This window comes from Mycteria americana, chromosome 6 (assembly GCF_035582795.1).
Source record: "Mycteria americana isolate JAX WOST 10 ecotype Jacksonville Zoo and Gardens chromosome 6, USCA_MyAme_1.0, whole genome shotgun sequence".
NCBI classification, from domain to species: Eukaryota; Metazoa; Chordata; class Aves; order Ciconiiformes; family Ciconiidae; genus Mycteria; species Mycteria americana.
The window spans coordinates 54,880,398-54,905,152 of NC_134370.1; the positions used below are offsets into that span (position 1 = coordinate 54,880,398).

Below are 24,755 nucleotides of genomic sequence, written 5' to 3' on the forward strand. Positions count from 1 at the left end.
GATGAGTCCCCAGAACAAGTATTTTACCTGTCATCTTCTAGTGTTCAAACTAGTGCTCTGCTTTTCTTCCCTTGGCCCTACAACACATATTGAATTTTGGCCAGAAATATCATCTACTTCAGTATAGCCAAATTAAGATCCCCCCAAATGAGCAGCCACCTCTGGAAATGTCTTCAGTCTCCCTTTTATACCTTTCATAGCCAAGTTGTTTTCAGAATCCACTGGCTCTCCCATAGCCTGTATTTGCTTATTTATTAAACTTAGGCTTCTCTTGGCCGTTTTATTTGAGTTACCTTTTTGGTATTTTTCTGCAGAATATTTAGTAGCAATTTTTCATTTCCATTTTGTGTTTTGCAGCCTTTCAAAGTTAGCACTTTGCTGCTTTTTTTTGGCCTACATTTCCTCTTGTATCTTTCTGCCTAGCCACCCCATTTATTTTCTTGCTTGTGCTTCCCGTTTTTAGCCTTGGGAATGCAAATCTTCTTTGACTCTTTCACATTCTTAAGCCTCCATGCTGATTCTATGGATTTTAATTTCCTAGCTTCAAGCAGGGAGTTTCTAAGTTACTTCCTCTTCTAAAAAAAATAGCTTCTTGAAGTTTAGTATCCCAGAGAGTAGGGCTTCTTCATGTGTTTCTCTCCTGCAATGAAGCTGAAATTATTTATGTGGTAACCATTTCTCAGGGGTTCAGACACAATTTTTAGTCCTTGACAGGACTATGTCAAATGTTGTTTAGATTAGCATAGAGAAAACTGTATGTTCTCTAGACACTATCTCAATGCAGCTCTCACTGAACTACTATGCAGTTACTTTTGCACCAGTCTTATTGCCTTCATATTCTTTTTCCACTTCAGTGCCACTTCAATGTCACTTCAGTTGCTCTTATCCAGAAGCCAGTACTTCACTCCTGCTATTATCCTTCATGATCTACACTGCCTTTATATCCATGGGTCTACATTATGTGTTCTGTGTCTCTTCCAAGAAATACCCACGCAATACCTTGCACACAGAGCTACTCCCCCCCTCTGCATCCTGACTTGTCCTCCCTGTGTAGCTTATACCTAGAAATCCTGGTATGCCTCTGATAATTCTTATCCCCTTATGCTCAAAAATGCTAGTCTTTTTCCCCTCCATGATACAGTCCAGATCACCCATTTTCACACTCACGTTTCTTATGCTGGTTTATAGGCACTTATGCTTTTATTTCCTAACTATAAGATGACCTAGATGAAAATTGTGATGTAGTTAGTTGAAAAACCCTGTGAAGTCTTTTCAGCTCAACCACTAAAGCACGTCCCATGACATTGCACCTCACTCTCATTTACCACTCTGCTAGTGTACAAAGTCCTTAAAATAGAAATTAGATTTAAACTGGCTTTAATACTTCTTTGCACTGTCAAATTGATTTGAGAAGGCATTTATGTAACTGCCAGTTGGATACATAGATTATTTTTTTTTAAGGAACCACTTCATTTTGTTGTTTGAAACATATTTGGAGTTTATTTTAAATGTTCTTTGCATTCAGGCATAAAAGCACTCTCCTGATTCCACTGGGTATTTTCAAAACTTACCAGTATACTATAACATATGCATTTTACATTTGCTTATGTGTTTTTTTCCAGCTGTAACAGAAATAGTTTAAGTTTATTCTTGAGTAGTTAGAAACTACCAATAAATTAGCACCTGCCTTTCCAAATCAAGGGGCTTATTTTATTCTCTCCAGTTTCTTCACTTGTGACGTATGGTTGCAGCAGTCCTGTACCGGACTGGCCTGCACGGACCTTGAGAAGCATGCACACGTGTTTTTCAGGACATCTGGCTAAGCCTTCACCCCTTTTCCATCAGTGCTTCATATTTTTTTGTTGATTTTTCTCTTTTTGTCCTTATAACACTTTCTTTACCGCAGCTACTTAATGGCCTCTTCTGTCTTTTGTGATGTCTATGGGATGCTGTTTTCCTGAGAGGTGAGAATCAAGCTCTGCTTTTTCACTTGTCCATCTGAAATTGTGATATGAGACTAACACTAAAGGGGTTAGCTGTGCTGATGATGACCTAGTCTTGGTGGTCCAGCCCTTTGATAAGTGATTTTAAAATCCATTTGTTACATTACTAAAGACATTTTTAGCTAGCATCACTCAACTGCAAGTGTTAATATTCTGCTCCTTCCATCAAAGCTTTTAGAAAGCATTAATTGATTCAGTCTCACTGTAAAATTGGTGACAAGGCTCCTTCACGGATGGGGGAGTTTAAATTTGTGGGAGTGTAACCATGACTAACTGAGACAGTAGGTCAGTGTCAGAGGCAGGATCTCTTGCTAAACCAGCCAGACTACTAGAAGATAAAACCTCTTTTTCTGTACATACTATTCTAGGAAATTGAAATACAGATGAATTTCAGCGCCAGTGTTTACATGGGGATGCATGTCTACAATTCTATATGGTATTAATTGCACACTTTTCTGTGCAGTCACCTATACATGCGCACACAGTATAGATGAAAACACCCCTTTCTTTGTGCTCTTGGCTCTCTTTCTGTGTCGCTTTATCAGTTGTCGTCTGTGTTGTTATTCCCTTGAGCGTTGTCTGGGAGGCAGTACCCTCCTTGCTGGAAGATCTGCATAATGAGTTCAAATGAAGCTGGAGCTTGCAGTGTTGCTCCCCTCTGTTAGGAGGAGGAGTATTTCCATTGGTGCAATGCAGTGTCAGTACTGGAAGTCCAGGTTGTTGTCTCTGGTATTGTTTCTATTCACTTTTCAAAGGTTTGGTTTTAGCAAGGCACTCCAACATGGAAAGAGAAGGAAGGCTGTGCTATTTAGATGACAGCCAGGAGCCCTGTGCAGAACATGCCCAGTGAGTGGTGCAGCGCAGCTCTTCCTCCCATCAGCCATGACAATTGCTTTTAATGTTTGGATTCAAGCTGAAACACAAATGTGTTCATGCTCTTGCTCTCTGCCTCAGTTCATTTCTCTCCTTGAGGGAGCAACAGGACAAATCCTTGATAACTTATTTCCTGGTTAGAAGCCTTTACCTGCTTTCCTAGGGTGGTTCCCTGTGACTGGGGACCTTTGTAGTCAGCTCTTCCAGCTGTTTGCCTAAATGGTCTTCAGGGCGACTAAAAGCAGTGAACCTGGAATAACAACATTTGACTTCAGCTAGGTCCCATGAGAATTTAGTTATTACTTAATGGATTGAATTGGCGACATTCCTTATACCAGATAACTGCCAAAGGTTGCATGAAATTAACCTTCACAAACGGCTAGTTATTGGTATACTCCTTGCAGAAAGCTGGGCATTGGATGACTTGTGTTTGCTGTAATTAATACTGTTTTTCATACCTTTACCTGCCAATAGTATTTGGAATGTCTGGGTGAAAAATTTCTCAGATTAAAGTCTTGATGGTGGTTTTAGCCATTTAGTGATCATGTGTCACTGTGCTCACTACACTGAGCATAAATCCTGTCTTGTAAACAGCAGGGAGACTAATGAGGTTTGACCACATTCTGGTATCATTACAGGGGCTTCCAGCAGAGAAAAAGGGAATTTGGTTAGAAAGGGGAAAAGAAACATGAATTTTAATGGAAATGGGGAAAAAAAATTCTCAGGACTGCATATATGAACATTTGTTTTTAAGGAAGGCTTTTTATTGACAAGACTTATAACCTACTTGGCTCATTCAAGGAAGTCTCTTTTGGTTTTGCCTTAGTCCATTTTTTTAATGCTGCATGTTTGGCAAAAGGTGAGGGCCATGTTTTTAATTTACACACTCAAAGTTATTAGCCTGCTTCTATTTAAAGGTAAATAGAAGAGCTCATTTTTCATGCAGGCCTACATCTCTACACAGAATAGCTTGCCAGTCTCATATAAAAATGTTAAACTCTATTAAATATTGGCATTATTTTGCTATACCCTGAAGTGGTTTATTTGCTTGGGACTGTAATCAGCTCTTGCAAGAACACTTCACATCCAATTTTAGTCTTAGCACCACAGTGTACTTTGGGGTGTAAATTTGCCAGGTATCCAAGCACAGCAGGATACTTTGACAGCTTAAGCCCAGTTCTCCCCAATCAGCCTTATGAATAATAAAAAGTAGAATGACCCGTTCCAGTTTTGTATATGTAAAGTCAGTGGCTTATCAACAGAAAAACTGGAGGAGAAATCGGAACTGAACTCTGAGAAAAGGGAATCTAGCTAAAGGTTTCTTCTCTCCAGAAGAATATTCTAAAGTAAACAAATCAGTATTTCCCAGGAGTTTTTATTGAAAAGAATTTCCAGCCTGAGAGATTTCATTGCAGCATTGAATGAGAGGTGTTGGGTTCCTTTGCATCTCCTTGAAGAGCAAAAAGGGTTTATAAATCAGACTTCTGGGAATTGTTATCTCACAGCTTCTTCTAACAAACACAACAATTTGTTTTAAAGGCTTTCACCAAACATGTCATAAGTGGTAAGCCCTATGTTGTAAGTGGGTACTTAATGTGATTTAACTTAATGCTGATGATGCAAAGCTATTCTCCCCCAAAGCCCATTAAGAGCATCCAATTTTCTGGTAGACTAACACTGCTGCTTACTATTGTAGAGATAAGTGACTGTTTAACCAGGACAATAAGGAATATTTTCAAACCAAGGCCACAAAACTGAGTGGCCACAAAACTGGTCTTTGTGAAACTTCAGACTTTGAATGCAAATGTCACAAGTTGGATTTTTTTTTTTTTTTTTTTTAGAAGTAGTTTGAATTTCTGTATGTACAGACATACAGGCACTTTCAATCACCTTAATGAGCGTACTGGTGAATATCATTATTTATGATATTAGAAAGCATGGTCTAGGTAGAAAAGGGCCAGTGCAAGCTATTTATGTAAATGAAATAAAAAACCTGATAAATACTGAATTTTATTTCATGTCGCCCTGAAGAGCAGATAATTCTAACAGTTTATCCAAGATAATGCTTCTCATACTGCATGCTTATTTGTTTGTTTACTTTTTGTGGATTCTGTAGGTGCAGAATGACATGAAAGGAAATGTCACTGGCACCATTTAGCAAAACATGCTAACAGTAATATTTGAAAATATTCCGGGTGCAAAGTAGAACTGAAGGCAAACTTTCCAGGAGCTTATGGCTGCTCACTTGGGTCTAATATAGAGTTAGCACTTTGCAGGTCAGTGGCTCTGCTATTTGTCTCTGACCTAACAGATCTGGAGTTCTTCACATCAAAACCAAGTCTTGCTGAGCTCAGATCAAACGTGTTAAGGTAAGGATCTTGCCAGTGATTTATCGTGCCAGGGAGGGGTGATCAGGCCATAAGGGGCCACTGCAAATGAAGTTGACATTCCAGCAATTTCTCATGTATAGTTATAAAGTAATTTTCTCAGACGGAGCTTTTAAGTCAAAATAAATTTGTCCATTGTATTTTTCTGTGTTGCCTACAGTATCTGAAATCCTAGTAGGAGTATTTATTTATGCAGCATAGCTAATATCTAAGTAAGAACTTGTTCTTTGGTGATGAACATTTAAAATGGCAGTTACCTACAAGTGATGATCAGCTGGATTCTTTTAAATGGCAGAACATGTTTTCCCATGTACAAATAAATAGACCACGCTGTTTTATGTCACACATAATGAGCACACAAGACTTGCAATGCACAAACGATGCAAAACACAGGAAAACTATACAGACTAATACTACTCTTGTTTGTAAAAACCCCTCCTCATTCCCACCGTTTCAAATGAGTGCTTGTGGAAGGGTTTCCAGGATCAAGTTCTTAATAGCCACAACTTCATTAATACCCAGTGACAGCCCAATAATTGATTCTGTAAACAAATACTCCCTCCTCTCTGCTCCTGATTTAATGGATTTTTAGAAATCTTTCATTATTTCATTTTTAAGTTGCAGTAAGTGACATAAAGGATCATACTCCTTAAAACACACTGCCATCCTTACCTAAATCATTCAGTGATGGCCTTTCTTTGTTATTAGTGGAAATATAGAGCATACTTAACTTTTTAGTCATCCTGGCTTCAGAAACAATGTTTTCTGATGCAGTGCTAAGCAAGACAGTAAATGTTCTTCTCCAGCAATTAAAGAAAGTGCCACAATTGAGAGGTTAAGTAAAGTTTAGGAGCTTAGTTTCTTAGGAATACATGAAATATTACCTGAGCTATGTGAAAGTGTTATTGCTCCTGTATTGTGCTACTAACAGCAAATAAATTCTTCATTAACTGAAAAAAAAGTAGAAATTACTTTGAGGAAAGCCTTTATGTGCTGTAAGTAAAGTTTCTTCCCACAGGTTTAATAAGGCAGCCAAAAAGAGTAAAATGTTTGTGGTGGGTATAGTTCAACAGACAATACAATCTGAAGTTTCTTCTCTTTAGATTAATTTTCTTGAACAACCAGGCGCAAAATAATCCCTTTAATGAGACTGAATTGAAATAACGGATGCTATATCAGCATGTGGCACAGTGAGAAACTAAAATAGAAAAATGTATCATCACAGTTTGGCAGCCTGGGTTTTGTGCAGGAAATACTTGGCGGGGAGGAGGAAAGTAAGCATGCTACTGCATGTTGTTAAGACTTATTTAATCTTCTTAACTAATTACTCACACTTCCTAATTCAAAATCATACAAACAAAAACGTTTAGATAAGCTGGGAGTTTTTTCAAATGGGTGCCCCCTACAGCTTAGAAAATAAACATGACAGGTTTCCTCTGTCTGATGTGCTGCCATTTGCAAAAGAACAGACCCAGCTCCCAGAAAGACAGAAGACTAATTAAGACAGGAAGACAGGCAGGTCAAACATTTGGTGTGAGGGATTTGGGACATAGGGGAGAAAAAAATCATGTTACATTCCACTTTCACAGCAGACTGACAGGAGGCTTCAAGCCCTTTCTCTGATTCCATTTGCTGCTCAGAGACCTGGATTCCCCCAGTTTCTCCTCCAAGTCACGCCCATTTCCTAGCGTACCATTCCCCAAACCTATACTAGGCTGGCTCAGCGGGGGACTTGCCATATCTACCTTTAAGCACCTAAACAAGATGTCTAGGTGAGTGGGCCAGTGCAACAGCCACTGGAGGGACAGGGCCTTACAGGGGGCGGGGGGGTGACTGAGCACGGCTGAGGCAGTGGGTACTGCCCTCAGGGAGCGCTTCTCTCTCTCCTCCCACCCCATGGCGACCGGAAGGAGACTTCAGCTTCTGCATTAGGTGCCACCATTAGGTGCTAGATCACATGAATCCTCCTCCAGCTTATGTCTGCCACGCTGAAGCCTGACTTCATTTACACGTGCTGAAATGTCACTGAGACCTTGATGCATTCACCTATTTAAACACTTGTCTTCTGATCCGAAGTCCACTGATGTCAAGGACTGGTTTTGATTTCAATAGACTTGGCTCAGGCCTTGCTACTTGGAAGTTACATCCAGAGAAGCTGAACACTCTAGTCTTCTCATCCAGATATGTACCTTTGGCACAGGACTCGGGTTGCATAAACATAATTCTACTAGATTTTGACATACTGCTGCGCTGACAGCTAAACCAGAGCAGCTTCACTCACTTCTTGTGCATTTTCTTTCCGATTCCACTTTTTTACCATCCTGCTGTAATATGTTTGTAAATGTTTTAAATTCTCCAACCCTCTCAGTACACTCTGAAGTTTGGAGTCTAGATTTCTTGAGTGAAATTTCAAGGTTGGGTTTATGAGGGAAACCCCCATTTATGGTAGACTGTGTCTAAAAGCCATGACATCATCCTTCTGGCTCTGAGGTCCAAATGAGTTTTAAACAAACCCAAGCACCCCAAAACACACATAGCTTTAGAAAAGAGCTGCTCTTCCTTTTCAAATAATTTTTTTTTTGGGGGGGGGGGGGGGGTGAGGTAAGGAGAGGGAAGGAGCCAGGACAACCCAGCAGCCAAAGAAAAAAAAATAAAAATCAACACGTTCTGGTTTTGTTTGGCCCTTGCAGACCTCATAGGCTCTAGAGCAGGTGTCAAGTTTCCAGTGAAACAGCTTTGTCTCCCAGTACAAACACCCCTCTGGAGGCTGTTGCCATTGCTTCCTTTTCATCAACTGAGGCCTGATTCATCTCCCACTGAAACCAGATGGATTTTTCCTTTTATTTTACTGTGGGTGGGATTGGACCTCTAGTGGCTGAAAACCAGCTACGTCCACAGGAGCTTGCTTGCCAGAATTAAATTTAGTGCAAAGTTCAGTGTTACTCATGTACAGTTCACTGTTACTCTTCTTAAAACAATTACAGTTCCTCCACAGTTGAAAGGCATCTCATTACAAGAACCAAAATCTGGGTAACTTCTGCAGGACTAATATTGCTCTGTGATAACTATAATGAACGACATGATAACCATTTCTGTTTGTCTGCTCAAGCAAGCCAGCCTGCCTTGATTTATGTAGGTGTATCGTTTGAAAGCGATGCAGTCATTGGCACTGCCCAATGAAAGGCTCATTTGCGGATTGCCTTGAGAAGCAGGATTCTGCACTGAGAATATTTGGGGAGGTTGGCCTCAAAGTCTGTGGACCATTACTCATGATTTGTGGACTGCCAGCAAGGAGCAGTGACTCTTGCTGTTCACCTGAACAATCCCCTTCTTAAAAATAAAATAAAATGGCACTGCTGATCAATCGCTGGCCAGTCAGCAATCAGTCTGCTGCGGTTGGCTTTTGCTTTCCTAATGCCTACTTATAAACCAGGTTTTTGCTGATTCTGTAGCCAGCTGTTGGTTTCCAGTCACTCCCAGGAGTGCCCCGCAAACATGCTCTGGCTAGAATGTGAGAGATTTGTTGTATCAAGACAGCCATAAAAGTGAAGGAAAACAAAGCTTGAGAAAATAAACAAGCTGCACCTCTGATTGGCAATCCCTTCTACTTCATTCCCTTACAATTGTACTAATCGTTAGGACTCTTGAAATGTTTCCAAAGGAGAGGAAATGAAGTTGCTGAGATGGGAAAGGATATGAAATTTCCTGACCATACTGAGGCACAGGTGCCCGGTATCTGTGATGTTATGCAGTATTTACCAAGGGAAATGCTGCTGCTGGATTTTTTGCATGCCTCTAAAATTGTTGTATGTCCCCCCCACCAAAAAAAAAAGTGCCATTATGTATTTCTTAATTCCTCCAGCTATGAGAAGATGCTGAGGGCCGAACAGCTGTGATTCTTTTATAAAGTACTTTGGCATCTGATGCCCCCTCCCCCACCCTTGCAGATTTAATGTCAAAGGCTCTCTAAGGAGAAAGTCACATATGAAAAAAAGATCTTTGATGGAATGAAACTATAACCAGCTACTAAATCAATTGAGTTAGGAAATTCCCATTCCTTCCTCCATTCATCCAGAACCATATCTCCTGTGGGAAGCCATTATTATTTGGATGTTAAAATCCTCTTCCTGTACCAAAAAACATTTCTGGAGCTGCAACAGCACAAAAACATTGTTTATTAAATCCATGGGAAAATAATTCCACCTCCAAAGAGCTGAATGCTAGGCCACTGTCTGTCCACTGGCTGAAGTTCTTACTTATACAGCTGGGGAGCCTGAAGAAAATGTCTGATGACATCATCACTAAGCAATATCGAATTAAGAACGTAGATCATCATTTCACTCGCACATCATCTGAGAACAGTTTCAAGAAAGGAAATGAAAAGTTACATTGTTGCCACCTGTGTTGATTACTCTTATGAATTAAAGGAGCCCAAATTACTTTTTTTCTATATGTTTTCAGAGAATACAATACAAAAAAGAGAGGCAATGAGCATGCAGGAATCCCCAGTGAATTTAAAAATCAGTTCCATTTTCCAAATCCAGGGCTAGCCCGTGGGTGAACATCAGAGGGAATCTGTAGTGCCATGAAACCAAATCTCATTCAACTAAGAGCTGCAAAGGAGGTATTAGTTCCGTGCTGCATTTTCATTAATTATATTTATACACACACCCACAAAGATAGTTGTTTTGTACTTCCTTTCTGGTAAATAGTGATTAAAACAAAATCCTATCCATTTTCTCCCTGCTCTAAATTTTGCTACTGCTGCATTGCAGATTAGATTGTTCAGCCTGGTTTTGTACATATCCCTTTCTCTTTGAATACTTATCACTCCAATTACCTGCATGGTTTGAAATGAGCATTAAGTTGCTAATTATTAGCAAGCCAACTGGGACAGGTGCCTACTTAAACAAGATATTGTAGTTGTTTATTTGCAAAGCTCAATTTGCTTTGCTTTATGCTAAAAACATTTATTCTTGGCTTCATTTCAACACTGATAAGCATCCAAAAATGCTATTGAACTCAGTGCATAACGCTTTTGAAATGCAGGTCTTACGCAAAATGCAATATATAATTTCCTTCCAACGACATGTCAGCAGAGTCTCAAAGTAACTTGGCTTTTTACATGATAACTTTGACTTTTACTTTTCCTTTGTATACTTTTTTGTATGATATGGTATCTCAAAGGCTCTGAACAGTCATGTGCCCTGAAGGATGGGTCAGATTGCTTCCTTGATTAGTCCTATGGAACTCTGCCAACAGTGGCTGCATGTAATTAACCACGGGCAGAATTTGAACCTAGCAAATACGTGGTGAGACCATTATCTTGCAAAGTTCTATCAAAAGGTCTATGAGAACACGTGTGTGTGAGGAAGACGGTTATTGTCAGTATCAGGAGGAATGTGCCTGTTCTTTTAGGAAAATACCATGACCTCTCCATGGAAAGGAACAGAAATTATCAAGAGACCTTTACGATGAGATCTCATGAGAATGATCACAGTTCAAGGGCACATTTACAGGGGCAATGGGGAGCTTCAAACTGCACCTATTACACTGTAAGACCCGTTTGAAACTTGCCCATCCCACACACATACACACCTTACCCACCCACTACCTGAGCTGCTGCCCTGGTCTGCATGTTGGCTTAGGCAGCATTGCTAGTGAACAAATAGTATTTTGTTTCCTCCTTAGACCATTGTACACCAACTACAGCCAGATTCCTCACTTATAAGAGGCATTGTCTGTTTTGCCAGTTGTGTTTGTTCTTGGCCAAATCACTGTACTGACAAGGACACCTAAGTAAAACAGGAAGGTTTGCCTTTTCTCTTCCTGCTCTGACAGTACTGCAGTTATTGGCTCTACTGAGAGTAGGTGGCAAACTAAATGTTCATGTGTTCCAAAATTTTTCAAGTATTCCCTTCTTCCCTTTCCATTTTGGCACAGTTCTGTTGATAGCACCCAACAGGCCAGATTATTTAACTACTCACAATACCGCATAGCAAATACATGACATACTATATACTTTTTCTTTTCCTTACTGCAAATCACAAAAGGTAACACTAGGACTCAAACAAAAACAAATTACCTCAGTAACTCCTGGAAAACTCAAGTGGTTAATCAGTTACCTTTTATTTACATATATATGCTTAATGCTGAATTAAGTTGTAAAAACCAAAGGCTGATTTATAGCCCCAGTCAGCCTTAATTAACATTGATTCCAGGGGAATAGTAAATGTGAATAGCCTTCACAATTGAGGTTGAACAATGAACTCACTGGGTGTTGTCCAATTTGTAGCATGATTTACATGGAAGCAAGCCCTTCTTTTTTCTAGGGTTACCCCTTTTTCATCTGGTGTTTAGGATGGGTTATATATAATCCATAGATAGGAACATTTGCTGTCAAATATTCTCCCTGATTTAGAGTTAGCCTTTACCATGGTCACTATAAATAAGGCAGAAAAAAACCCAATTTGAGGCTTTGCAGGGATTCCTTGTTCTTGCAATGTGTCATCGCTTGTCCATTTCATGGCATTTTTACGAAGTGGCCATAATGAAAGTCAGATTAAATGTACAGGATATATACATTTAATCAACAGCCATTGGAGTCACTAGTGCTGGAAGAGTTATAAAAGCCCCTGTGAATGCAAATTTATTGCAAAAGAATCTGCGTCTTGGTGGTAGGAATATCTGCTGAATGGTACTACCTGACACAGAACACCTAAAACTTTCAAAAGTGAATTATTTAAGTGTAAGGTTTTGCTTGTAAAGCTGCCAGCTGCTGCATTTCAAGACTTGAAACTGTTCCAAAACATGGGACTAGGTACTTTATTTGTGCACTAGAGTAAATACTCTGATTTTACTGCCAATTTAAATGTGCTCAGTTTACAGTAATGAGCTTGTATAGGCAATACCTTGTTTATAGAAAGTGGAACAGGAAGAAACTAACATTAACCATTAACAGTAGCAATTTCTCTTGCCTTCAATTCTAACTTTATGCCAAATAGATCCTTCTCATGTCCTATCTGAAATATTTGCTATTACTGTTCTTTTTCTAAATTTGTGGGATAAATGGAGCATTCAATAAAATAATACACCTTATAGTTCCAGTCAGCTTGAATTGCAACACTCTTTTGTAATTCCAAGGCACTATTATTCCTATGGTGAAACGTATTTTAAGAACAAATAAGTGTCCTGTGTACTAGCAAACCTGATGATAGGTGTTTATCCCAGCAGACTGTAGTTACATTTTTTAATCTTTTTAAAAAAGGACAGACCACTTCTATAAGAGAAGAGTACTGAATTGCGGTTGCCTCTACTTCTCAGGTTCTTGTACTCAACCTAACTGTTTTATTCTTTCAAGACAGATCACACGAGGAACCTGTGTGTTTATGTACATACTGCAACCTTAAACAAACATCCTTACATCTCCTTTGGCCATCTGTTCCTGAAGCTGCAAGCTTTTCTCCCTTCCCCTCCCTCCTCAGCACACCCACACACACTCTGGGCATGGAGTTAACTCCATTGAACTCAATGGAAAGGATGACAGTAAAATCCTTCTTCCACACAGGTCACAGATCTCAAAGTTTCTTTGTTTCACTTACAGTCTAAAAAGTGACAATGATACACCAGAGGATTTCAGCTTATGGTGTTAGTCACTAGAGATCATACTGGTGATTCTTTCATTATCTTATTTTGGCTGGGTTAGCTCCAAAATGTCCTAATGGGGCCAATACTTAGGTTTGCAAAGCAGTGTAATCACTGAGCAGGAAGACACCACCCACGGTCTGAGGAGCTTACAGTCCAAGGACATGAACAGGTTCAAGATAAATACAGTGTGCAAAGCAAGTGATAGATGGGAAATGGTGTGCTAGGTCCTGGGTTCAGCTACCTCTGAAAACCAAAACAAAAAGTTTAGGGGGAAGTAAAGAAAGGATGGACTCTGAAATGGATGGAAGGGCACACAGCAAAGTACCTGAGGCTAGAGGCACAGGGAAGATGAGGAAACACAATGCAAATACATCCATAAAAGCAAAACCACATGTAATTGTTGGGTTTTATGCACAGTTGCTATATTGCCAGGGTCTTTTCCAGGCAGGCGCGGGTTCCTTCTGCCCATGTCCTGAGTCAGCTGGACATGAGTCAGCTCTGAACCAGAAGCTATGTCACTGCAGTTAGTGTGGCACTGAGCCTGAGTTAATAAGCCCTGCTGAGAAGAACACAGCTACATGGCTTCCATTTGGCTTGGAGAATAGGTTGAGCAAGCTCATATCTGGCAACAGAAAACTCTACAGGTGCATCTTTGCCTTCATGTGCAAATATGAGTGTGCAATTTCTTTACTTTCTCTAAAATGCACAGGCACACTGGTGTCCTCACCATGTTCTTTTCTTTTGCAGACACTTTATACCCTTTGGTGTTGCAACTGTTCATCTTGAGTGTTTTGACTGTATTTTCTCTTGGCTGCTTTTTTGCTAGAATAGTGTTGTTTTTTTTCCTAGCTCAGTTTCTTCTCATCAATTTATGACTAGCTCTCTACTTGTTTCCTTCCTTCCTTACAGATACATTAAAGCTTTGGTGATCCTCTTTCCTTAGACACCCAGCATTTTGATGCTGATGCTTTTTTTGCCATCAGACAAGTTGTAACCACTTAAGTTAGAGTAAGTTTTAAACTATTTAGTTGGCAGGCTGGCGCGGCTATCCTCATTGTAGTATTCCAAGCCTAAAAAATCAGCAGCTGATCTATAATCATATCATACTATTCTTTGACTAGAAAGGACCGATATCACATTCCATTCATTTCCACATGAAAAACATGTAATTTTTTTGTTCTGGTTTTGCCACACCAAACTTTGCTATGAAGAAAACAAACAAAAAAGGAACCAACAGCCTGACACCATTTAAGCAAAGTCCTTACACATGAACTGTCTTCCATCATCTCCCTGAGATCATCTGGCTGACCTGAGCCATGTACCAGTACAAAGGTAACAGCTTCTTTATTGCATGGTAGTAAGACAGCAGAAAGCACAAGATTGAAGAGGTGGCAAAGTACTACTCTGGACAAGTCGTTTGTGATGTTTAGTCTGTCTAATCAGTGGGACAGGTTTTTGTCCCAGCATCTATGGTGGTCCTGTGAGGAAGCTGGACTGATGCTTAATGTATCATTCTTGTTCCGTAGCCATGATCTAAAAAGATAGGCCAGTTGCTACCACCTAACTATCTCTGATTAGAACTGAGACTCCTGAATCTTTCAAAGGGTTCCTCAACTTTCTACTCATCCACAGTCGTAGGATCTGTATGGGGCTTTGCTTTGTTTCAACTAGAGAAAGGTCCCTGTCTCTATAAACACAACTTAATCCCTCATGCAAAAAAGGGTGGTGAACATTTCTTCTACCTAGGGGGGAACTCCTGCCTCCAATGAAGTCAGTGGTAAAATTCCCATTGATTTCAATGAGGCCAGAATGTCCCCTTACACATTTAAAGTTGTATTTCATGGAATACAATGAAAGAACATTGATACCTCAACACCAAGGAACCCATATGGTGCCTGGGCTTTCTGAACAGTTCTGTTCTTAGAAAGATTTCAAGGACAGGAAGAGTCTGAATAGCCGGAAAACCTTTCACTCAGTTGTTTTCCTAGAGTGACTTATTTCATATTTGCTGATAAATAATCGCATCCTCTTCTTGAAAGTCATTCAGTAGAAAATAACTGGCATGTATGCAGCTACAAGTAAAAATATACTTTAAACAAACTCATTTGTCATTACCTCTCTCAAGACAGCTGTTGTCAGCACCATTAAAATTCAAATTTGGTTTGCCCATGACAATTAAAATGATGTCAACACTGAGCGAATTTAACAATTTCCATTGTTCCAAGCAGATAAGCAAGTTAATTCTGTGCTGCAAGCCATCACTGTAGCCATAATCAACTGACTGTGTATTGAAGAACTGTGATGTTTGAGATTATTCAGCCTTGACTGGGTTGTATCAGTGACCAAATGTTTACTTACTGAATTGAATGATTACTCCAAATCCTTGTCTTGTCTCCAGCAGTTTCAAGGCTTTTTCTGTGATACAGGTATTTCTTTTTTTAGTTTATTTGTTACAGTATTTGAACCAAATTTGAATGTCAACCAAGTTATTTAGAGTTTGATGTTGCTTCTATAGTAACACTGCCACAGAATACAGAAAGACATCAGGGGCTGACCCTGAGCCTGAACTCTTGAAAACTGTGATCTTCACAGGCATAAATAAGTTTCAACTGTTTTGTATTGGAATATGCAGCCTTTCCCAGGAGTTTGTTGTTATATACATTACTGTTTGTTCATGCAGGAGGACTGATGACTTTTCTTCCTTTTCTAGATTTTCATCAATAATGAGTGGCAAAATTCTGAAAGTGGGAGAATATTCCCAGTATATAATCCAGCAACAGGAGAGCAGATCTGTGAGATCCAGGAAGCTGACAAGGTAATGCATCCCATGAATGGGTAGAAGTGTATAAATAGATCAAAGCAACAGGTCCAGAATAGCACTGTTGGACAGTTCTTTTATCTATCACGGTTCCAAAACCCATCATGTGACTAAGGTTGTACAACAGCAAATTTCATAAGCCTGGTAATGTTATTTACCTCAGTGACTTTGGTTTTTTTCTTCCTTCTTGACAGGTTGATACTGACAAAGCAGTGAGGGCAGCTCGCCTTGCTTTTTCTCTAGGTTCAGTTTGGAGGAGAATGGATGCTTCCGAAAGAGGCCATCTTTTGGATAAGCTAGCAGACTTGGTCGAAAGAGACAGGGCAATTCTTGCTGTAAGTGGCATATGAAAATCAACAGTCAAATCACCTGTCAGTTTTACATTCTGAGAGAAAATTAGTTCATAAATGTGTTAATATGAATTATATTGGAAAACTACACTCAGCTTGATGGCTAAGATGGCTGACTGTCTACTTAAGACCTGATCCAAAGCTCATAAAAGTCAACAAGAGTTTTCCAATTGACTCAAATTAGCTTTAAATTGGACATCAGACAAATGAATGGGTGTGCATATACGTGTATGCCTGTTATGCGCGCTTGTAACTTTTCTAAAATAAAAAATGGAGCACTGAGTGAAGTGATTTGTGCAGATATTAATGAAATGGCAGGTGAAACGCTTACTGACACTCAACTGGGAACATGAATTCTGGGTATTGCACTATTTCACTCACGTATGAAGCCATCTAAACAGAGGCATTGTTAATGTTGTTTTCCGCATGTCAAGTGCTTTGAACTAAGCTGGTGAACGTCTTAATTCCAGCTTTGTCAACACTTAAATCATCTTACCACCAGTGTATACTGTAAAATCGCCACAGGGAGAAGGAAGTGCACAGCAAATCAAGTTTACTCTGCCTGTCATTTGATTTGTATTTCTAGAGCCAAGTTCTTCACTGAATTGCACTGCAGGCAATGCTATTAATTGCTCTTGGGGATATAAGTCAGTGCAGAATTAGGCCTCCACTCTTCTCTATAGAAACTCATTTGATGGTTGGTGTGTTACACATGGGCGTACTTTGCCCATTCTTAACAATTTCTGTTAGACAGCTATCGAGAATGAGTTAAGCTACTCAACATCTTAGGATATTTTATTGGATTCTTTTTGCTAAATGATCTTAGGAACCCCTAAGAGGATAGCTTATAAGATATTTTTAAAAAGAGGAATATTAACTTAAAAATAAGGACATTAGCTTGTTAATTTATGAGCTTCCCTAGAGGAGAGTTTGTTTATTTGATGGCAATAAATAAACTGGCTGTACAGTATAGATATCTCAGACCTCAGCAGGAGTTTTGGCAGCCATATAGAGAAATTTTTATATTCATATCAATTATATAAAGGGGGATATGTCCATTCTTCTCTTTATGGCTTCAGATCATTAATATGGGGGTTACAAGGAGCCCTTTCTCAGCTGTTATCATTATCATAACAGAACCTAGTTTGACAGGCATTTTTATCTTGGCTCCTGATTAAAGCAATTTAGCATTTATATATCTGGACCAAACACAGTGCCTATGAGGTCCAAAATACACACAGGCACATGTACACGCATGTGGATACACACACAAACCCACAAGACAGACAGACAGACACATACACACACACATAAACACACACGCACGCACATGTTCTTAAAATCGTAGTCATTCCAGAATACCTCAGAAGGAACCAGATTTTTTTTAAAGACAATGCTTTTTGTTCACATTTGCAAAAAGAAGTAACAAAGGGGATCAGATAGTTGTTCTGAACCTTGTGGGTTAAGACTATGCCAAGGCATAACTGGTTGGTCTTCATTAAAATCTGTTGTGATTGAAGAGCTGTTAAGACAGTGAATACTTAAGTACAATAGTCTAAAAATGCTACTGTGCTTATATCTCTTAACTTTTTCTTGTCCTCTAGACTATGGAATCACTGAACAGTGGCAAACCTTTCTTGCAAGCTTTCTATGTAGATCTTCAGGGAGTCATAAAAACCCTGAGGTATTATGCCGGTTGGGCAGACAAAATCCATGGAATGACCATTCCTGTAGGTAAGGGGGATTAAAGCACAGGTACGCACCTAAACCTCCTCATGGCCAAATGGCTTAATAGGTTACAGCTTCGTGAAAGGTAGAAGAGAACCCTGTTTTGGTCTTATACTGAGTAGTATGTTGCTGAAGCAGATGTTTAAAAGTCAGCAAGGGCTGGACTAGATGACCTGCTATTGTTATGCCCTACATGCACATCCCGAAGAGTGTTTTGTTTCTTTTGCATGTGTCCATCTGAGAAGGAGATAGCTCAATACCTACATGTAAATATTGTTACACTTACAAAAATAGTTGTGGTATAAGCCTGACAAATACCTTGGAACACATGACAACAGTGTTAGCTGCCTCTTTAAGAAATGGTATGCTTAGGTATATATCTTGTTTATATATGTCTCCTTACTGCCTATGCAAATCATTTTACTTGAGACTAACACTGGATCCAAATTCATTTATACCTTGAGAGAGTTTGTAATGTTAGTATAGAGAACTGTACATATGCATCAGATATATTTTGTTATATATGCTTCTTCAAATTATTCAGTGGGATGAGTTTTATTATGTACATATGAGATAAATCTTTATGAGTGCTAGGAAATTAGTTATTCTGCTCTTATTTTTTGCTAAAGAGATAAGAAAACAAATAATCCTTACCATTATTTTTATTTAACAAGTCTCTTCCTCCTGCCCCTCCCTCCCAGCTGTTTAACAAATACAGGCTGCATCTTCTGTTGTGAACATATTCATTTGCAGTCTGGACTAGATGTACCAACTGCTATAATTATGCAAAATGGCACATGATAGCAAAGAATGATTTTATGCAGGTGCAGTCATTAAGATAAATGTACTCATCTTTTACCTGCATAAAATAAATCTTTGGAAAAACAGTAAGGAAAACTAACATTTATTCTATGGATTATTTTTGGCTTCATGGTGCACGCTGTTCCTTGCACATGCATGTTTATTACACTTCACTGAAGGAGACCAGGAAGGCACACTCACAAGTAAATGAATTTTGCTGTTGCCCATCTAGTTCCATAAAATTGCATTATGTAACATGATATCTGCAGTACACTAGCTTGCCTCTGTACAGCAAAGCACAAAACTATCAAAGTTAGGCAAGCAGATAAATTGAAAATGTGGCCCCAAAATTTTCAGGAGGAAAACAGATCATGTAACACTTATTGCAGCATTATTCATCATGGTGTTTCAGCTTATTAAAATTGCAGTGTCTACTGACTGATGTTTATCATCACTAGTATATTTTCACCAAAGAAATTACAATATTAACATTTCAGGTGTAGACTCTCCTGTAAGGACTCTTGAAGATTTCCACAGTCATTTAAGCTGAGATTCATAAATCCTGGTTTTGCTCCTTGCACTTCACATTTAAATGTGCAAAAGTGCAGAGCACACCATAAATTCATATATTCAGCAAATTTCCTGTTCCCTAATCCCTTTCTCCCTGGTCAGTGAATGCCTCCTTCTCACTCATTAGCCTGCAGGTACACAGAATTTAGGTCAGTTACCAAAAGGCATTGCCAGGTTAAGGAGAGTAAATATTCTCTGCTTATTCTTGTCCTCACATAGCGTATCAGATGAAAACCCTGATTTTGTTTTCAGTGAGGTGGGCTACGCTGAGGGAGAGGAAGGCACATTTTCAGCAGACCTTCCTAAATGCAAACTTCAGTGCTGACAAACACAGTTATCAGTAGTCTAGAATTGTAAGTCCATTCACAGATTTTCAGGGTATCAATTAGTTCTTCCGCTTGGTTTAACACTCCTCTGTATTCCTCTAGTTTCAGACCATAAATTTGTCATTCTCATAAAGCTACTTTAGAGCAAGGCCAGTGTTAAACAATGGTGCTCTTTACCATCAGCTCATCAACAGAAACCAAACAAGACAACAAAATCAAAATAAAAACCCTATTAAATCTCCTCCTCTTTTGTTCAGTATGCTAATAAATCTTTCATCTGTTTCTGTTGAGGTTTTCTTTTCCTCTAAAATAAAAATAGGCAAGTGATAGACAAGTAGAAGAAGAACAGTGTGTTTTACAATCACATTCCTTTTGGTCCCAGAGCTGCTAAAACCTTCATACTGCCCTTTGCTTGCTCCCATGCATAAAGCCTTGATGATTTAAATTAAAACAGAAAGAGGCTAGACTAGAAACTGTTAAACTAATAAACTGAATGCAAGCAAAAATGTATCTTTAAATCAATATATGATATGATACAGCTTAAAGGACCAACTTGGCTCTCCTCACCCACTTGTTTGCTGTGTCCTGCTATATGAGGCATGTGACTGTATAATGATTGTTATGCAAATAAAATATCCGGGACGGAGACTCCTGATGGAAATCTGAGCAAACACATCTGTGGAAAGTATTGCTGTCTCACAGTGAGATCCCTGGATAAATGGGGCTTTCTTTCTGATTAAAAAATAAAAATCTTTGGGCCAGGTAGTAAGCAGCTGAAAACTGATCTGGCTCTATTAATATCAGTGAGGACTGAAGAATGCCAGTTTACATCAGCTGAGAATAGTAAAAAAAAAAACCTTTTAAAACAGATTTTTAGATTGGATGTGGGATCAGACTGTCAGATCCCTCTCAGGCAATGTTCTTCTGGCTGCCAGCTAGTAGAAGGGTAAGAGTAAGAGTCATCAGCAATAGCATCTTAGAATAAGTGTCATTAGCATGACATGTATAAACTAATCTTAAAACTCTAAAACATTTTAAAAGTCTCCCATTTAATTTCTGAGCACAGGGGAGCTTTCTATGCTCACTGTTCAGAAAAAGTGATTCACTTCATCAATCCTGAGTTATTTTGCCATGGTAACAGCTTATTTTACATTATGGACAAGGCAGCTCTTAGATACGTCTTTGGCCTGTCCAGAGGCATCTGAAGCTTCTAACTTCAAGTCACATATGTTCACAAAGATATTGTTAAAAAGCAACCTCAAAAATCCCATCTTAACAGTAAGTCTGTGGATGATGAACTTTGGAAGTAGGTGTCAAAAAGGGCAGCTGTCTAGAGTCTAGTGGAAGAAAGCAGGGCAAGCAACTCTGCATGGGAGGTATTGCTCTGCAGAGAACGTTCTGCCCACATTCGGTAGAATTAACCACCATTTGTCTGACTTGGCAAGCAGGTTCAGGTTATGTATAACTTTATGTTATGAAGCATGCAGACATGTGGCAATGATTATGCAGTGACAATCTAAAGTCAGACAGTGCTAACATAACTGTGTTACTGTTACATTGTCACCATCCTTCTGGCTGAGAATCCACCTCTCACAGTACTACCAAGTACAAGATGGTATTTTTAGCTGACTCCTTTATGTGCCTCTTGAGCACTTAGTTTTGCCTGTATATACTTCTCTGTATTTTGGTTTCTACTTTACTTCTGTCTGGTCTGATGATTCTTCCTATGGTCTGTGAACCACTGCTAGTATCTGTGAAAGATAACCTAGAAAATCAAACTGATCATCTCAATTTGTGAAACAAATATTCTCATCTCCACTGGGAACTTGTTAAGCATCTAGAGATCAAAATGGTGCAATGACATTTTGTCAATGCAGAGCAAACCGACTGATCAACTATTTTGTTCCTCCTTTTCCTGATGTGAATCTCTTTTCTATCTCTCCCTCCCTCCTTTATTTCCTCTGTTCTGTCCCTTGTCTTGGTTGCAGACTATTGTTACTTTTCTCATAATTATTCTGTATCTGGCCCCCAGCTGATATATTAGCTACCCTAGCTCAGGTTTCTACTGAGCAAATCCTGTAAAGTAGATGTACAGAAATAAGCAGCCCTGAAAATAAGTTATTTCTAATCGAATTCAAGTTGAAGTCTTTACTTAAGCCCAAGAAGCTTTATGAATTAACCCATTTATTGATACCAGATGTATAGTACAGGACATTGCAGTGGGTTCCCAAAATGTACTCTCCATTGTGAAGTTAGGTCTTTCCCTGATATTGAACAAGGCTGGCTGCAGCTCCAGACTGAATGGGGTAGAGGCCATAGCTGCACACATGCTCTCACACCATGTGAAGGAAAGCACATACCCCTGCATCGGGCAGTGACAATGGGAGCAAAAGCAGCGTAATCTCTCCTCCTCTTACTCCCTTCCTCTGTCTGACCATTTCCTATGCTGGTAAATCAACTCCTGTGATTGAGCCTAGGTAACCTTCTCATCGTTACCACATACTTAGTTGAAATTATTTTTCTAAGTAAAGAGATTCAAGTTTTTCTAGATGTCCAACCACTCCAGGCCAAGAGGCACATTAGCTCATGCCTTTAGCGTAGCCCTTCCCTCAGCTGTAGCCTCACTGAAAAACATTTGACCTAAACTCAAAGGTGGTTTGAGCTAGAGCTAGTTTATACAGCTACAAGACTCAATTTAGGTACAGAAGTGCTATCAATCTACTTTGCACAGATGCCGGCCAAGCACACTAACAAAGCTGATGGTTCGACAATACCTTAACCGGTCCCCACACAGAGCAGATCATTTTCGTGCTCTTTATCAACTGGGAGGAAACCTACATCGTATCACAGCATGTATAACCTCAGCATGTACTCCCAGACCACAGGCAAGTGCTGAAGCAGCAACAACCATGCAGCTTTGTGAAAGAGCATGAACTCCATCACCCCCCATGACAGTCACTTATACCAGCTGTGCAAAATGAGCCAGCACAGAGGCCTGCCTCTCTGAGCAGGCCGGGCCATGTGAAAGGTTCCCACAGACCACAGGCCTGACCCCAAATCACAGATCTGTTTATTTCATGACCTGACTCAGGCTGCCTTGAGCTCAACAGTGCTTTAGTTAAGGACCGCAGATCTAGCGTAGCACTCACTTTAATTAATGATACCTCTCACCCCTAGAGTTTTTTGCCATTTTTGTTCATCAGGACCTTAAAAATAATTACCAGATCAGAGAGTTAATTAAGTAATTCCCTTTAGCCTCATACCATCCACACCTGCTGTTTGTGAACATGCAGTCTGCTTTTCCTGCATCTTTGTTGTTAGGATCTTTCTTAGTCAATATTCTTATTTCTGTCAAAAGTCCAGTGAGAAAAGCCCATAATTTCCACATTTCCAGTGACTTGGTCTCTTCATTTATTTATTCACCTCCACCTTGCCCAAAAGGTTTGTGAAAACTTTTCTTATTCTCTGATGTCTTGTTTTCTAGCTGCATCCAACTTTTCCCTGTCAACTTAAATTGACTGCCTGTTTAGCTTGAGGCCATTTCTGATACAGGCCTTGTTCTACAAGTCAGCTATCAGAGCATGGCTATATGATGACCCCTGTATTCTCCTTAGTGTTGTCTTCTGCAGTAAATTATGTTCAATTACACATCAGTCACAGGCTTCTCCTCTTCATTCCACATGTACAGCGTGTGGTATATCATTCCATTACTTCAAATTGCCTCTGTCTTCAATGGAAGGTGAGCGAGATGTATGTTATTCTATTATCCCACATCTGCTTCTATATATACCTTTACATTGCTGTGTTCTAGTCATGCCTTTCAGGAAATTGCCTTTGTGACTCTTCCTTCACATCTCTCACCCTGAAATCAGCAGAGGCTTCCTGGCTACTGCCCTTTTTTGTGCCGTACAGCTTGTCCTCTTTTCCAAGAAACAAAGCAGGTTACTTTCGGATGGGATGCCTGCTTCCTTTGTTCTACAGAAAGAACAATTAGGTTGCTCCTGAACCTAGGTTTCCCATGCTGGCTCATGAAAAAACATTTCCATGGCTTCTTTATTTCTTTTACTGCCATCAAAGGCTGATACTTAGAGCTTTCCCCCCCCCTCTATTTTTTTTTTTTGTTCTGCCAAGTCAAACTGCACTTGAGAGTAACCATGCTCATCTGTTTCAGATGGAGATTATTTTACGTTTACAAGACACGAACCCATCGGAGTGTGTGGACAGATCATCCCTGTGAGTATCTCTACTAGCGCTTTCTATTTATTTTCATTTGAACCAGCTCTCTTTAAAGACACATAAAACACGGTCCTCAGCTATGTGTGTTTTCCATTACGAAAAAAGCTGAGCTCATATTGTTGACATATCTTTAACAGCCTCCCTGCAAATGCTTATTTGAACATGCTAATAGGGTTTAGGCTCTGTTATTAGGAGTTAAGTTCTCAAGTCATAGAATTCTCATGATTAAAACAAGCAAAGCAAAACACAGTGTTAATATGCTGTCAGTGGTTATGGATGTTCACACAACTTATAGAAAATTGATGCTTTGCTGTGGTAGTCTTTTTATTTATTTAGGTTTTACTGTGATTTAACAGGCTCCTCAGTTCCTGGGAGAATGTGGTGCATTTTAATTCCATTCTTTCCTGCTATTTCTTTTACAAGGCTGGAGGAGAAAAGGAAACTCCAGGAGATGTATCATTACAATTAACATTGTGTAGCTAATAAAAGACATGAAATGTTTGTTTTATTTGTTATGAGAGAGAAGCACAGCATTTCATCAAATCTAATACTCCCCCTACACCCCAATATACATCCTTAATATACTCTTGCTGAACACTGCATGGGAATTACACTGAGAAGCTAACTTTTTCAGAAGAACCAGTTAACTGACTTTGGCAGAAATTTCAATGGGAGGCTCACATATAGCTATTAAAATATTGTGTGGAAGCTTTTTTCCTTGACAAAGCACTGGGGAACTAATCAGGACATTCTCTGAAATTTTTGTTGATGTTGGTTTTTTTGTTTTGTTCATGTTAACCACAAAGCCACTAAACAGCAACATGCAGCAATTCCATTAAAAGAGGAGCAGCCAGAAAAGATTGCTTTAACCATGTTAAGCCCTTTTTCCCTATTTATATTTGTTGTTATTTCATGTGTTTGTTAAGGGGTGGCTATTGTGTTTGGCATTCCATAGAAACCCAGAGAAACATGCAAACGACTCAGAGAGTCTGTGGCTACACCCGTCCTGCAAACAC

The 24,755-nt window shown here is 39.4% G+C and overlaps 1 protein-coding gene across 1 annotated transcript in view; it reads left to right on the forward strand.

The window, feature by feature from the left end:
* Window positions 1-24,755, forward strand: part of ALDH1A2 (aldehyde dehydrogenase 1 family member A2) — a 211,105-nt gene that overhangs the window by 163,971 nt on the left and 22,379 nt on the right. Inside the window, exons 3-6 of the mRNA XM_075505906.1 lie at window positions 15,621-15,725; window positions 15,923-16,063; window positions 17,683-17,812; window positions 23,675-23,736. Coding sequence (XP_075362021.1) covers window positions 15,621-15,725; window positions 15,923-16,063; window positions 17,683-17,812; window positions 23,675-23,736 — 438 coding nt within the window. The remainder of the gene's footprint in view (window positions 1-15,620; window positions 15,726-15,922; window positions 16,064-17,682; window positions 17,813-23,674; window positions 23,737-24,755) is intronic.